Source organism: Delphinus delphis, chromosome 1 (genome assembly GCF_949987515.2).
Source record: "Delphinus delphis chromosome 1, mDelDel1.2, whole genome shotgun sequence".
Taxonomy (NCBI): domain Eukaryota; kingdom Metazoa; phylum Chordata; class Mammalia; order Artiodactyla; family Delphinidae; genus Delphinus; species Delphinus delphis.
Window position 1 is genome coordinate 2095064 of NC_082683.1, and position 13909 is coordinate 2108972.

The 13909-nt window shown below is 65.4% G+C and overlaps 1 protein-coding gene across 1 annotated transcript in view; it reads right to left on the minus strand.

Annotated features, from left to right (window-relative positions):
• Nucleotides 1-13641, minus strand: part of MEGF6 (multiple EGF like domains 6) — a 97304-nt gene extending 83663 nt beyond the window's left edge. Inside the window, exons 1-3 of the mRNA XM_060027015.2 lie at nt 13526-13641; nt 8038-8172; nt 2554-2663 (exon numbers count right to left, since the gene is read on the minus strand). Of these exons, the coding sequence (XP_059882998.1) occupies nt 2554-2663; nt 8038-8172; nt 13526-13641 (361 nt within the window). The remainder of the gene's footprint in view (nt 1-2553; nt 2664-8037; nt 8173-13525) is intronic.
• Nucleotides 13642-13909: the final 268 nt, after the last annotated feature.

Consider the following 13909-nt stretch of genomic DNA (forward strand, 5'->3'; position numbering starts at 1 on the left):
ACTCCAAGGGCTCAGCCACGATGTGGGGCGGCTGAGGAAGGGCCCCTGGCCGCCCACCTCTCCTTCCTCCTTCCCCTGCCTCCACTTCCTTTTCCTGGGCTCCAGCCGGCTCCCCTCACACCCCAGCGCCCATCTGGCTGGCCTGGTCTGCCCATCCTCACGCATCAGTGTCATTTCAGTGTCCTCCAGCAGCAGCCGGCCTCCTGGCAGACCTGAGCTCCCCATGGGCAGGTACTGACCCACCGGGTCCCGCTGAATCCCCAGCGCTCGGGGGCAGCGGAGCAAAGACCAAACGAATGAATGAGTGAAAAAATGAACGAATGAACCAATGAGCCGGGGCTGAGGGCAGGATCCTGGGCTCTTGCCCTGCCCCGTGTGAACCGCCACCTACCCTCACACGCTGGCCACCCAGACACTTGGGGGACAAGTGAGTGCCCCGAGAGGCCAGATCACAGGGCTTCCTAGATTGTTAAAAAAAAAACAGATAAAAGCCAGATACATAAATAAGTAAATCCTGCCCTAAAAATGAGTTCTTAAAAACAACCAACCAAGAAAGCCAGGGCCTCAAGTTCAGGACACACGTGGGGACCCTGTCCCGCGTCTCCTGGACCCCCAGGGCCTGACTCAGCAGCCGAGATCCCCCCATTTCCCCACCGCCCCAGCCCTGCCCCCAGCCAGCCGCAAGGCCCAGGCTGCCCTGGGAGGGTCCCGGCCGAGAGCCCTCCCCACGGCTGAGAAACCCCAAAGGTCAGTCCTGGGCTGGTTCAGGACCCACTCGCCGAGCGGCGTGGCTGCATCCCCCCTCCTGCCGGCCGGCCAGTCCAGGGCAGAGCCAACTCGACCATTGCGGCCAGGGGCACAGGCAGAACCACAGGACAGGCCCACCAGGCTAGGGGTGAGACTGTCGTGGCCCCTGGCACTACGGACCTGACCCAATGCTTGCCTCCGTTCCTGAAAAGCCAGCACTTGGACCGTCTCCGCAGTGGGCCTCCTGGGGTCCGGACGGCTCTTGGCCCTCCCGCTCCCCTCACCCAACCTGGGATGGTCACTCCAAGACACAGGTGACCCCAAGGGTCACCAAACCCCAGTTCAGGGGTGCGCAGCAGACGATAATTGTGGGAAAACTGCCAGGCGAACCTGGACCTGCACCTGCCCCTCCCCCTGCCCAGGAAGCCAAGCCCAGAGGGTCCCCACCCCAGGCCAGACACGCGCAGGTGCACCCACGCCCCTCCCTGGGCGCGAGAGGCCACACTCTCCCTCACAAACCCGGGGGGACGCAGGCCTAGACCCCACCTCCTCTCCTCCACAGGTCATCGCTGTAGAGATGAGAGCCACAGAGAGAAAGGCCGCAGTCAGAGCTGGACACTCGCACCCGGGGGCCGCTGGCCGGCGTCCACCCGGCCCCCCGCCTCCCTTCCTGGGGAGAATTCCTCATTTCCTCTCCTGGACAAACATGGCCACAGCTTTTACTTTCCCGCTGGAGCTCACAAAGGGCATCTGTGGCCTCCGTCTATGGGCCCCCGGGGGCCGGAGAACAGGCGGGGACGTGACCCCTGAAGTCCGGTTCCCACCCCAGGCACAGAACGGCCCACCCGTGGTTAACCCGCTCTGTGGGGAACCATGACCCGCCACCCCTCACAGTGCAGCCCGGTCTCACCCTGTCCAGATGCCACGGCACCGGTTCAGGGGAGGCCTGACCCCTGGGTGGGCAGACCTCTCCAGAGGAGGGACACGGCCTCTTCGCACCCAGTCAGTCTCCCCTGCTGGCCCACCTGTGCCCACACCCGCAGGCCGGGAGCCCTTCCCAAACACCCTACAGCTGGACTCCAAGCCACGCCCATTCCTTTTACGAAGCAGAGGCTTCACAGCCAGCCGCTAAGATCAGAACCCGATTCCAGCCCCTCTCGGTCCCCGTCCCCGAGTCTGCAGCAGAGGCTGCCCACGGTCATGTGCGGATGCTCAGGGGCTACCCCCCCCACCCCGCATCTGTCAGGACCTCCCTCTTTGAAGGAGGCAGCGGACGAGGAGGCTGAGGCCCAGGACGCTGGTGAGGGGGAAGGACGGACCCACAGCACGGGGCGTGGGCAGGCGGGGCGTGGGCAGGCAGGACAGGCGGGGCGTGGGGAGGCGGGGCAGGCGGGGCGAGGACAGGCGGGGCAGGCGGGACAGGCAGGACAGGGGCTCACGCTCCATAACGCCGACGCCACACCGAGCTCAGGGGCGTCTGAGCCCACTGGCGCCAACCCACGGCCCCGGAGCTATCCTCGGACCCCTCCCCGGTGCCGGGCACTTGGGCACCAGCAGACGGCCCCCCACCCTCCAGCTCGGCGCCCCCGCCAGCCTCTCCTTCCGCGGCTCCGGCCAGCGTCGGGGCTGGAGGACTCACTGGGCCTTCTTCGTTATGTCACTCAAGCAGCCTCTGGCGAGCAGAGTGGCCGAGAGAGAGGCCCTGAGGTCTCCCACACCGCTCAGGAGCCGCATCCCGTTAGACTGGACGGGAGGCTGCGGCATCTGCGGCAGGAGGGGGGCGGGGCGGGGCTGCCGGGCACTCACAGGAGAGGCAGCCCTGGTCTCCGGGCTGCTGGTTCCACCCCGGGCAGCACCGCAACACGGTCTGGGCCTCCGTGGCGTACACCTGCCTGTAGCCCGTGTAGTAGACAGTTCTAGGAGAGAAGGGAAAAGGGGGGCGTTACCGTCGAGGGACCACGGCTAGAGGCACTTCTGCCCGATGCGTTCGGCTCTCACCGCACCCAGTCCCCCAGACCGATTCTCCCACTGTCCCCATTTCACAGCCGAGCAGGTTAAGGCACGGAGGTGGGCGGAAGGTCTGCATCCCGCGGCCGCACCAGGTGAACGAGGGGCCACTGGGGGCAGCGGCGGGGAGGGGTGGACAGCTGTCCTGGAACCAGCAACAGGGCGACACGCCGCCCCTTCCCTCTCCACCCCCAGGGTGGTCCCGGCTCTGAGCCAGCCTCAGAACAGGCATCGTGCCCCACACGTGGCTCTCATCACCAAACCAGTCTGCGAGGGTCTGGGGGTCAGACCCAGTGTCCAACCTGGGAGCGAGAGTGGCTCCTGGAATGAGCCCCGTGGGCCAAGGTGCCCAGTGCTGGGCGGGCCGCACCCCAGGCTCTCGGCCCACCCGTGCACCAAGGAGGCTGGTGGCGGGCCTGTCCTGGGGCGTCCCCGAGGAGGGATCCCTTCCCCCACCAAGGGCTGCCCGAGGGAGACAGGCTGATGGGGGTGAAGCAACGGTGGGCAGCAGCAGGAGGACCCGAGTGTGTGAGCACACAGCCCTGAGGTCAGAAGGGAGCAGGCAGGAGGGCTTCCTGGAGGAGGGTGGCCCGGGTCCAAGGCTGGTTCCTGCTCTGATGGGAGAGGTACGGCCTCACAAAGGCTGAGCAGAGCTGGAAGGAGAAGCTGGAAGCAGGCAGCTGATCCAGCCAGCCTGGGGCCTGGCATGGGGAGTGGCCGCAGGAAGGTGGTGCCCACGCACCAGAGAGAGACCGGCCTCACCACCCAGAGGGGTAAGGGCCTCCTGTCTATCCCCTCCCCAAATGCAGATTGCCCCTGTAAGCCCAGCCATTCAGGGCCACCTCTGCCAGTGCAGCCCTGGCCTCTGCCCTGCTTCTCCGGGCATTGCCCAGCCCCGGACTCGCCTGCAACCATGAACCTGGAGCAGAAGCCAGGGTGGGGGGTAGGGGGTGCCCCGCTCCTACTCAGCCCCCCACCCACCTCCCTCCAGCTGCACCCAAACGCCAGGGCTCCTGGGTCCCTTCTGGAAACCTCTGCTTCTGCTTCTTCGGAGAGTGGGTTAAGCAACGCAAGGATCTGCCTGACACCCCTGCCAACCTCCCGGGGAAGCCACCCTGGCTGCCCCTCCTGACACCCCAGCCCAGACAACCTCCACCTCCATCTGGTGATGGTCAGGAAGATGGACGGCTAACTGTCCCGCCTGCCCCGACCCCAAGCGGAGTCCCCAAATCCACGCCCACCCGGAACCTGTGAAGGTGGCCTTATTTGGAAATAGGGTCTTGCAGATGTCCTCAAGTTAAGACGAGGCCAGCGTACCGGCTTAGGGTGGGCCCTAGGCCAATGGCCGGTGTCCTCATAAGAAGAGGGAACTGTGGACACAGACAGAGGGAGAAGGCCAGGCGACCACAGAGGCAGAGACTGGGGTGATGCCGCCACCAGCCCAGGAGTGCCAAGGATGGCCAGTCATCACAGGAGCGGGGAGAGGCCTGGAACAGACCCTCCGACCAAGCCTCCAGAAGGGACCACCCTTGCCCACACCTTGACCTCAGATTTCTAACCTCCAGACTGTGAGAGAGTAAATCCCTGTTGTTTTTAGCCCTCAGTTTGTCATAATTTGTTACAGCAGCAACAGGAAACTCATACAGGACCCAGGGCTCAGCACAGGCCCTGGGGTCCACGGCTGTGAGGTCCCTGTGTCTACAGTGACAAGCCTGGTCAAGGGGATGTTGGGGGGAGAGGGAGGGAGGGAGAGGGACAGAGAGCGGAGGAACGGGAGGAGGGGAGGGGACAACCCAGGGCCCACCCTCCAGGCACAGCACCCCTGCGCCCACTGCCATCTGTAGGACTGGCGACCTGGGGCTTGGCCAACGGCAGTTGGGTCGAGGGCCCTGGAGGCCCCAGGAGCAGTGGAAGGGGCTGGGCTGCCGTCTCCAGGTCATGGACACCTGGAGACATGGGCACCCCTGCCCCCAGCTTGCTCTTCCCGGCCCTCGGGAGTGGCGTGAAGCCCGTGGCCGCCGGGGGACCTGGACCCCACCAAACCACCAGGGCGCTTCCCGGAAGTGTGAACGTGCGCACGTCACTGCGTACGGGCAGCTCGGGGGACTGTGCACAACACCACTCTGGCAGGACATGAAACCAGTTGCCTGGAGAGAGACCGACCACAGTGGTGGACAATGTCTGGCACGGCGGATGGTGTCTGGGCCCTTCCGTCGTAAATATTTCCCCTTTCCCTGGGCTACGTGCTGTTCCTCTCCGTCACCAGGAAGACGGGCCAGCTGGGCCCATCTTCCGCCCTCCCCAGCATCCCCTAAAGTTAGTGACCCTTGGAGACAGCGGGTCAGCCTGCAGCCCCCGCTGGGCCTGAGAGCCAGCCCTTGCCCCCTGCAGCTCATATGGGACACCTCCCATGGGAGAGTCACAGGAGCTCCGGCCACGGCCAGGAGCTGGTTCCTGCAGGGCCAGGTGGACAGGGGGGCGTGGCTACCAGGCTGGTGTCCACTCCACCTTATGCAGCCTCCGCAAAGCCCAGGCCCCAGCGCAGCGGGATCAGGGGGGAGGGGCCTGGTGGGAGCCCACATGTGGGCTCCGTGCTCCGAGCATCCTCTCCCTCCCCACCCCGCTTCCTTCCTGCCCCCCAGGGGGCGCATGGCCCAAGCTCCCTCACCCTGGGGCAGCCTGTACTGGCGGGTTTGTTGGGGAGATGCCCACTATGGGGAGGGGGGCAGCAAGCCCCCTGACGTCCTCATCCAGTCTGTCAGGTATCACCTCGCCTGCTCTGGGCCAGGAGAGAGCCCCGTGTCACCCCACATGGCCCTGCCAGGGCCACGCAGCAGGCCCACCAGCCCAGAAATTGGAAGTGGGAGTCACTGCAGCTGCCACGTAGCAGCCACATGTGTGGCCTGGCCCGTGGCTGGTTACATAATCCTCCCCCAGCTGCAATCCAGGCCTGATGCGCCCGCTCCGCGGTCGGGGAACAGAGGCTCGACAGAGTCTGACCCCAGAGCGAGGTTTGGCCCACGTGAGCCCTCGTTTGCTGGCCGCCCCCCCCGGGAGCTCCAGAGAGGAGGGGCTTCCTGTCTGTCCAGGGGAGGGAGGGTAACCCTGAGCTGGTACAAGTTGGGGTGCAGTCAAATCGTGGGGTACAGAGCGTGCTGCCTCTAAATGCAGCTCCTCAGACGGCAGGGCCCTCAGAGGTTGCACCCACACTGGCTGGGTGTGGGGGAGAGGAGGGGCCGGCCTCCCGCCCTCGCTGCTGAGATGCAGCCTGGCCCCTCCCCCATCCACGCCCGGCTGCGGGCATGGGCCCAGGGGAGGTGCCGGCAGAAGCAGGAGGGTGGCTCGGCACCAGCGTGTTTCCCAGAGCACGTGGGATGCTGGGGCCTCTGCGGACACGCTCCTGATAGGCGAGGAGAAGTGACACGGACCAAGGAGGGCTGGACGCTGGTCTGGCCGCGGAGGAGGGAGGGCTGGGGCTCGGGGCAGGCTTCACGGGGAAGCCGGAGCCTCTGTGGGTTACTGAAGGACGGAGAGGAGCGGGCCAGCGACGGAGCCCACAGCCTCGACGGCCACTGGAGGGCCACAGCTGCGCGAGGCATTTTGGAAACCTTGCACAGCTGGAACGGCAGGCGCGGCCACAGGCGTCGTGGGGGCACACAACACGCTGACAAGGCCGGGACCCCCACAAACACTGGCCACTGACGCCAGGAAACGCTGCAGGACGCTGACCGCCATGAGCACCGGGGCGGGGAGGCAACCTCGCTCACCTGGAGCGAGAACAGCCCAGCAGAGGAAGGTGGAGCCCGGCTCCAGCCTGGAGCCAGGCGCACGGGACGGTGGCCACCACGGAGCCAGGGGCCCGCACTGCTCCCGCGGAACTGCGGCAGCCCTGCTGGGTTTTGGGAGGGAGGGTCCCTGACACTCGGACTGGGCAGTGCAAGGACAGGACCCCAGAGGCCCTCCCGAGCCTTCCCAGGAAACTGCGACCCAGAACACACACCCCTGCCCCAGGCTGCACACGGCCTCCCCAGCGCCTGGACTCCCCGCCAGGAAGCTGAGGCACCAGCCACCTTGGAAACGCTGTCCCCCGCCCTGCCCAGGCCAGCCTGGAGAAACGGTCTGACAGCCAGTGACAGGGGCCTCCGCAGCACGGCCACCCACTCCACTCTCCAGCCCAGGGACCACAGGGCTTCTGGTTGCTTCCAAAAGAGCGCCCTTTCACAAGTTGGGGGGCGGGGCGCGGGAGGGGGGTGGCAGCTGACATGACCTGATACCCGTTTAGCAAATCCACCTACATCCACGCGAGTGTGGAAGCTGGGAAGGACAGACTGGAAGATGCACGTCTCTGGGAAACGATGGTGGTAATTTCTCCTTCTTGTTGGCCGTGGCCCAGCCTCGGCCCTCCTGACCCTGGGGCGGGACCTTCGTGGTGGAAGGGCCATCCTTGCCTCCACCTGCCCCATCCTTCCAGTCCACCCCTCACAACCCAAACTCTCCAGACACCGCCAAGGTCGCCAGCAGGGAGACGAACCGCCACCAGCTGAGAACCACGCTGAGACGTAACTGCCCCGTCTCTCCGTTCTGCACGTGTACGAGTCATACAGCAAACGTTTAAAACTAAGGCCGCCCCCCACCCTGCTGCGGGGGGGGCCCAGCAGGTTCACGGCCCGAAGACGTGTGGCTGGACAGCACACTCCCGTCGGAGGACTCAGTCCTCCTCCCCAACGACGGAATCCCCTCGCCACCCCACCCCACCCAGCTCTGCAACCAGGCGGACGCCAGAACCCGAGTCTATAGAGAGAAGAGAGAGAGGCAGACACTCCTCCATTTGATCGTGAAATAAAGTCTCGAGCAATAAAGGCTTCGCACGGGCTTGGGGTCAGAGAGCAGCTGCAGCCTCCAGCCAGGACCTCGGCAGGCTGGGCGCCCCGCTTTTCACCCTCTTGCGTGGTCAGTACCTCTCCCTGCAGGGTCGCCTCCTGTCCCGCAGAGTCTCCCCCTTCCCCTCCGAGGCCCCCTCCCCACGGGGTCCTCCCCCACCCACCAGGGCCCCAGGTGGCCGCCGAGCAGGCGCTTACAGCCCGGGAAGAGCCCCCACGGCGGCCACACCCCAAGGTTGTCAGAGGCCTCGACCTCAGGTGTGGGGCTTCAGTGACGGGGCGGGGGCGGTGCCTGTGCCCTGAGACCCGGACGGCCCGGCCACCCCTCCGCCTGAGTGGTCCATGCTGCTCTGCGTGTGAGCAGCCCCCACCCCCCAGGGGACCCGGGGAGCCCTGCACGCACCTGCGTTTGTGGCCGACACACCAGTCCCGCCGCCCGCAGCCCGGCCTCCACACGGGCACCATGCGGCTGAAGGCCTGCACGCAGGGCTGGCGACGGCCCACCAGGGTCAGCTCCCGCTCCGCACACACGTTGGGCCTGGGACACAGACAGACGGTCAGCACTCTTGTCACCAACACCAACCCCCCTGCGTGCTCACCCTCGGGTACCCAGCCGTCCAGACCCGAGGCCGGGCCCCGTGGCAGGGCACCCAGCCCGGTGCCCACCCCAGGCCTGCACAGGCCTGGCCTTGAGGGAGCGGATGCTCAGGGGAAGAAGGAGGGGCTCCCAGGGCCACGCCTGACCCTCCCCCTCACGTGGGCCACGCCGCCCGGAGCACCCCTCCAACCCTGCCAAGACCCCAAAGCGTAGAGGCCACTGCCCCGCAAACAGGGGACGTGGAGGTCCTGGGAACAGTGACGACTCGACCCTGAGTCCGTCTGACTCTGACCCTGGCGTTCTCTAGCCCCGACTCTCCCTGCTTCCGAGACGCCCCAAGCTGGGGCACAAGCATGAGACACACAAGCCAGGGGACCTCCCTGAGCCTCGGGTGCGCCCTGGCAGGTGAGGACTCGTGGCACTGGCCTCGCAGGGTGTCGTGAGGGCTCACTGAGCCGGCACAGAGAAGGCTCCCGTCGGCCAGGGCAGGTGGCCTCGTAGGTGCCTCCAGGAGAGACAGGCCCAGGAGGAACTGCCATTTGCAAACCAAGATCAGGCCCCAGTGAACTGCTGCAAGTACAGCATCATGTCTGCTCCCAACTCTCACCCCCGCCTCTGCCCAGCACGCAGACATCAAGTCTCCGCTCTCTTCCCGCGGGGGCAGGGAGGAGAGGATGAAGGGAAGGGAGAGCTTAGGCCCGATGGCCTCTGAGCCTCCAGGCTGCAGGGCCTGGCCTGGACCCTGAAGTAGCCCCCCGAGCCGTGGGTGGCCTGTGAGGATGGAGGCGACACGTTCCGAGGACAGTTACAAACACAGGCTCTGGAGCCAACAACCCAGGCCTGGGGCCCGCTATGCGGCCTGAGGAAGGTTACTGACCCTCTCTGCACCTCGGCCTCAGCACCTATGAAGGGGGCAGCAGGTGCCTCGAGGGCTCCTGACACAAGAGCACACGTGTCTGGAATCTGGCACGTCCCTGTGTCTCTGGGTCACGAGGCCCCACATCCCCTGGGATGTCACCACCATTCCCGTACATACGCCGACCCAGCTCAGCACGCAGCGTGCCTTGTCAGGGCCTTGGGGAGGGCACGCCATGGCTCACAGGGGTCCATCATCTCAGGGGGGCTGCGGGGGGAGCAGGTCTGGCCACTCGGTCAGCAGGAGAACCGCCCCGCACGGAGCTCGGGAAGTTGGCGCCTGGCAGAAAACCCCAGAGTAGGGGCTGCTGCTCTCCTCTGAAGGGCCCCCTCCTTCCTGGACCCCTCAGACCTCAGCCACGAGGGCCGCCGCTAACCAGCGAGATGACCACAGCGAGGCCACACAGCAGCCTTTCCGGTACGCGTGCTCTGGTCACTCTCCCGTCCGCTGCCCGCCCTGTCCCCGCCCCCCCAAGGCACCTGCGTGACTCTGGTCTCCCAGGCCTGCAGGGCCACCTGGCTTCCAGGATGCCAGGTTTTCCCTCTGGTCGCACCTCGCTCTCCACATCCCTGAAAACGGTTAAAGGGAGGAGGGGCTCGCGCTGGAATGATTTTCTCCTCTGGGAAGCTTCTGGCACCTCAGAAGCACAAGCGTAGCTGGCTTTTCCATTTGGAAGGAGGGAGGAAGTGGGATGGGGGAGGGAGAGCCGAGGAGGAAACAAAGAGGCCAGTGGGACGAGGGCACAGGAAAGATCCCTGAGGTGGAGCAGAAGTCCCTGCTCGGGCCCCTCTGCTCCTGAAGTTGGATCCAGCTGCCCATCTGCGGGGAGGGAAGGCAATTTCCCAGCTACAAAGTGAACACAGCTTGGGCGGAGGGGGTACTCATCCCAGCTGTCGGGCCATCTACTCCCCGGGGCAGAGCAGGGCTCCTGGAGGCTGGTGGCCTTCGCCTGGAGCTGGAGGTGAGGGTGGGCACGAGAAGCGTCCCTCCAGGGTGGGCAGTTCCTGGGCCCACAAGGCACCAGGGTGAGGGTGGGGAACACCGGGGCAGGGAAGCGGGGCAGCTGGCCTTGCGCCGCTGGGGAAGCCTGGCTGCACACACCCCCTGGTCCAGGAAGGGGGCTGCGCCGCTGAGCAGCGTCTCCGTCACGTCTGTTTTTACAGGCTCCGGGGTCCTAGGGATGTCATGACCCAGGCAGATCACTCTTGGACACCCGGATCTCCCCACCAGACAAGTGGACAATTGATCACAGCATCAAGCACGTGCCCAGCAGCAAACGCAGGGCCTGGCGTGAGGCAGCTGGCCATAGATGTACTCCTTCCCTGCCCTTTCCCTCCGTCCATCAGCCTCAGCCCCAGGAGAGATGGGGAAGCAGGACCCAGATACTGGGAGTTGCCCACAGGCCACTGAAAGTACAGTTCAGCTTTCAAACTCCCTGACCGGTGAGCAGGGGCCTTTGAATGGCCAGAGGAAGCCTCAGCCTCAGCGAATGGGGGCCGTTCCAACCCTCAGGGCCAGTGGGTCCAAGAGTTACTTGCAAGCAGGAACTTGAGCTTGGAGGGCCTGTCCCGCTCTGGATGGGAGGGGCCAATGTAACGAACTGATTGCAAAGCACAGCTGCCCAGAGGACTCCAACCCAGGGGGAAGCAGTGCTGTGAGCTGATGTCTCCTCCGAGCTCTGCAGACTCACTCAGGTTGGTCAGAGCTCCCTGTGCCCAGGCGCTGCTCCCACAGCCCTGCGTTGACCAGCCCCACACACAGTCAGCGGTCAGTCCAGGCCCCAGGGAGAAAGGCCAGCACCCTTCCACGGCCGCAGAGATTCATCTCAGAGACGTACGTAAATAAATAAATAAGTAAGCGTTGGCCGGTTTGGAATCTGGACACGTGGGCCAGCAGGAGCCAAAGGACCAGCCACGTCACTCCTGCGTCCCAGCTGTCGGGACCCCAGAGCCCCTGGGGCTGCCAGGCAGGGGGAGCCCCCGTAGAGCACCCTCCTCCTTTGCCTCCCCACAGGCCCACCATGGAGGTTTTAAGCCGGCCAGAGAGGGTGGGGCTGCCCGCGAAGGGAAGGGCGGCACAGGCGACGGGACCTTCAAGGAAAAGGACTTTCGGGGACCCTCACTGCTCTCCAGGCCCCCTCCCCTGTCCCTCTGGGGTGCGGGGAGCAAAGAGGCAACTCTGGCACCTCCAGGAGTCCGCTGGCGCCCGCCTCCTTTCTGCACAGAACAAGCTGCGGAATGGGCCCGTTCACAAGGTTTCTCGGGGGTCTAGCAGCTAGAGCTAGCAGCCCCCCACTTGTTCAGCCAGCCAGCAGTGCCCACTGCGGCCCCACCACAGGTCCTGGCAGGTGCTTACAGACAGGAATGGGAAGGTATGCTCGCAGGCGGCACGGAACTCAACACAAGGAGGGCATCAGAGAGTGGAGGGACAACGCCCCAGGATGAGAAATAGGGGCACAGGCCCCCAGAGGGCAGGTGGGAGGCGCCCCAGGAGGAGGGACAGGAGCCTTGAAGGATCTGAAGAGCGGGGTGGGGGGGGAGAAGGGGGGAGGGGGAGGGAGGAGGGGAAGGGGAGAGGAGGAGGGGAGGGGGAGGGGAGGAGTGGGGGGGGAGGTGGGGAGGAGGGGGGAGGGGGAGGAGGCTTTGGAGAAAGCAAGCAGCAGGAAGGCTGACCTCTCCTGCAATCCTCCAGCGGCTGGTGGAAAGCCCTCCCCAGGCTGGCTAGTGGCCTCCCAGAGCCCTGGATGAGTGGGCAGACCCCAGGGAACAGGCTCAGTACCGGGGGCCCGGAAGGGCGATCAGTGGTCCCCACAAGCGCACTGGGGCAGAAGCCCCTCTTAGAGCAGAGCCCTCCATCCCCAACGTCCTCAACGGCTGAGCAGCTGTCCACCCTGACCAGCACCCTGGGATTCCCGGGAGCCTGGGCCTCTGGACATCCCCAGCCAACCGTGTGAAGAGCAGTCAGGCTGCGCGGCCAAATGCCCCGTGATAATCCCTTCTGAGGCCACAGCTTCCCTTGGACAAACTAAACTCACTGGGATCACAGCAAAGAGCAATGCTGGGCAGAAGTCACATGGAGAGGCAGGACTCGGGGCCCCAGACCACGCTCCTCTGAAAAGGCCACGAGGAACTCTTCCTTCTTGGAGTAAAGCAAGACCCAGGGTCCAGGGGGCGTGGACTTGTCCCTTCTGCAGCTCTGCCTGGAAGCCCGTCCTTTCCTCCTGTATGGCCAAGTGCACGGGGCCCTTGGGACAAGCCCTGCACAGGAAGCCCCAACCTCAGCCTGGGCCCCTCGCTGCCCCTCTGCAGCCCCTCAGCTGCCTTTCCAAGCTCTGCGGGCCCCCGGCCCAGCACCCTGAGGGAGCGCGGGGATGGGGGCTGCCAGCAAGCTCTCCCCCACCCCTCCTCCTCCGGACCGGCTCACTTTGCACCAGTTTTCCTTTGAGGCCAACACAAGGATCGATTTGCTGTTTGAAACAGACCGCTAAACAGCCCACTGGGGAATCATCTTTCAAAATTAAATTCATCTTGGCTGGCTCCCTGACCCTCTCTTCCTGCCCGTTCTGGTACTGAATGCCTTCTGTCTCCCAGGCCCAAAGCCCACGTGTTTAACACATAAACCAAGCCCAAGCAGCCCCCTGTCGGGCACAGCCCCCAGGCCCCAGGAGGCAGGCTTTGGAAGGAAGTAGGCACAGGCTGCTTCCTCTTGGCCTTCTCCAAGCTCCCTGGCCGGACCCTGCCCAGGTTCCCTCACCTCGGCAGGATGCAGGTTCCACCCAGCCTGCAAACCCATGATGCAGAGTTAAGACAGAGGAGGGGGCTTCCCTGGTGGCGCAGTGGTTGAGAATCCACCTGCCAATGCAGGGGACACGGGTTTGATCCCCGGTCTGGGAAGATACCACATATGCCACAGAGCAACTAAGCCCATGTGCCACAACTACTGAGCCTGTGCTCTAGAGCCTGTGAGCCACAACTACTGAGCCTGCATGCTGCAACTACTGAAGCCCGCACGGCTAGAGCCCGTGCTCCGCAACAAGAGAAGCCACCGCGATTAGAAGCCCGAGCACCGCAACGAAGAGCAGCCCCCGCTCGCCGCAACTAGAGAAAGCCCGTGCGCAGCAACGAAGGCCCAACGCAGCCAAAAATAAATTAATAAAATTAAATTAAATTTAAAAAGACAGACGAGGAAGGGGAAGGCGAGAGGCCGGGTGGTCCTGCCACGGAAGCGCCCCCAGACCCAGCCCCTTGTCTCTTAACCTCCCCCTCCCCCGTTAAGGCAATGAGCCCCGTGTTCTCAGGGCCCCGGGGAACAAGCCGCCCAGGGCTCCGGGGCTCCGGACGTCCCGCCAGCCCTCCCGCTCCCGTCCCCGCTCCTCACATGCCGGGCTGCAGGCGGAACAGGGCGCTGGCGCCCGCTGACACGGCGAGGAACAGCAGCACCAGGGCCAGGGCCACCGCGCGCCCCGCCGCCCCCGCCTCCGGAAGGAAAGGCATCGTGCCCGCCGCGCCGCGCCGCTCCCTCCTCCGGTCCCCGGCTCACAGGCGGCCCAGGCAGGCGCTCGGAGCCGCCGTCTCCACGTGCGCCATGGCCCGGGGGGCGCACGGGGCGCAGCCACAGGTGCCGCTCCGGGTCCCGCCGAGCGTGAGGTCGCCTCAGGTGGCGAGGGTCCGGCTTCCTGCCCGCGCTCGAGGGCAGCTCAGAGTGCTGTGCGCCTGGGTGAGCCCCGGCAGACACCCGCCCCGGCGCGGAAAGCCCAGTGTG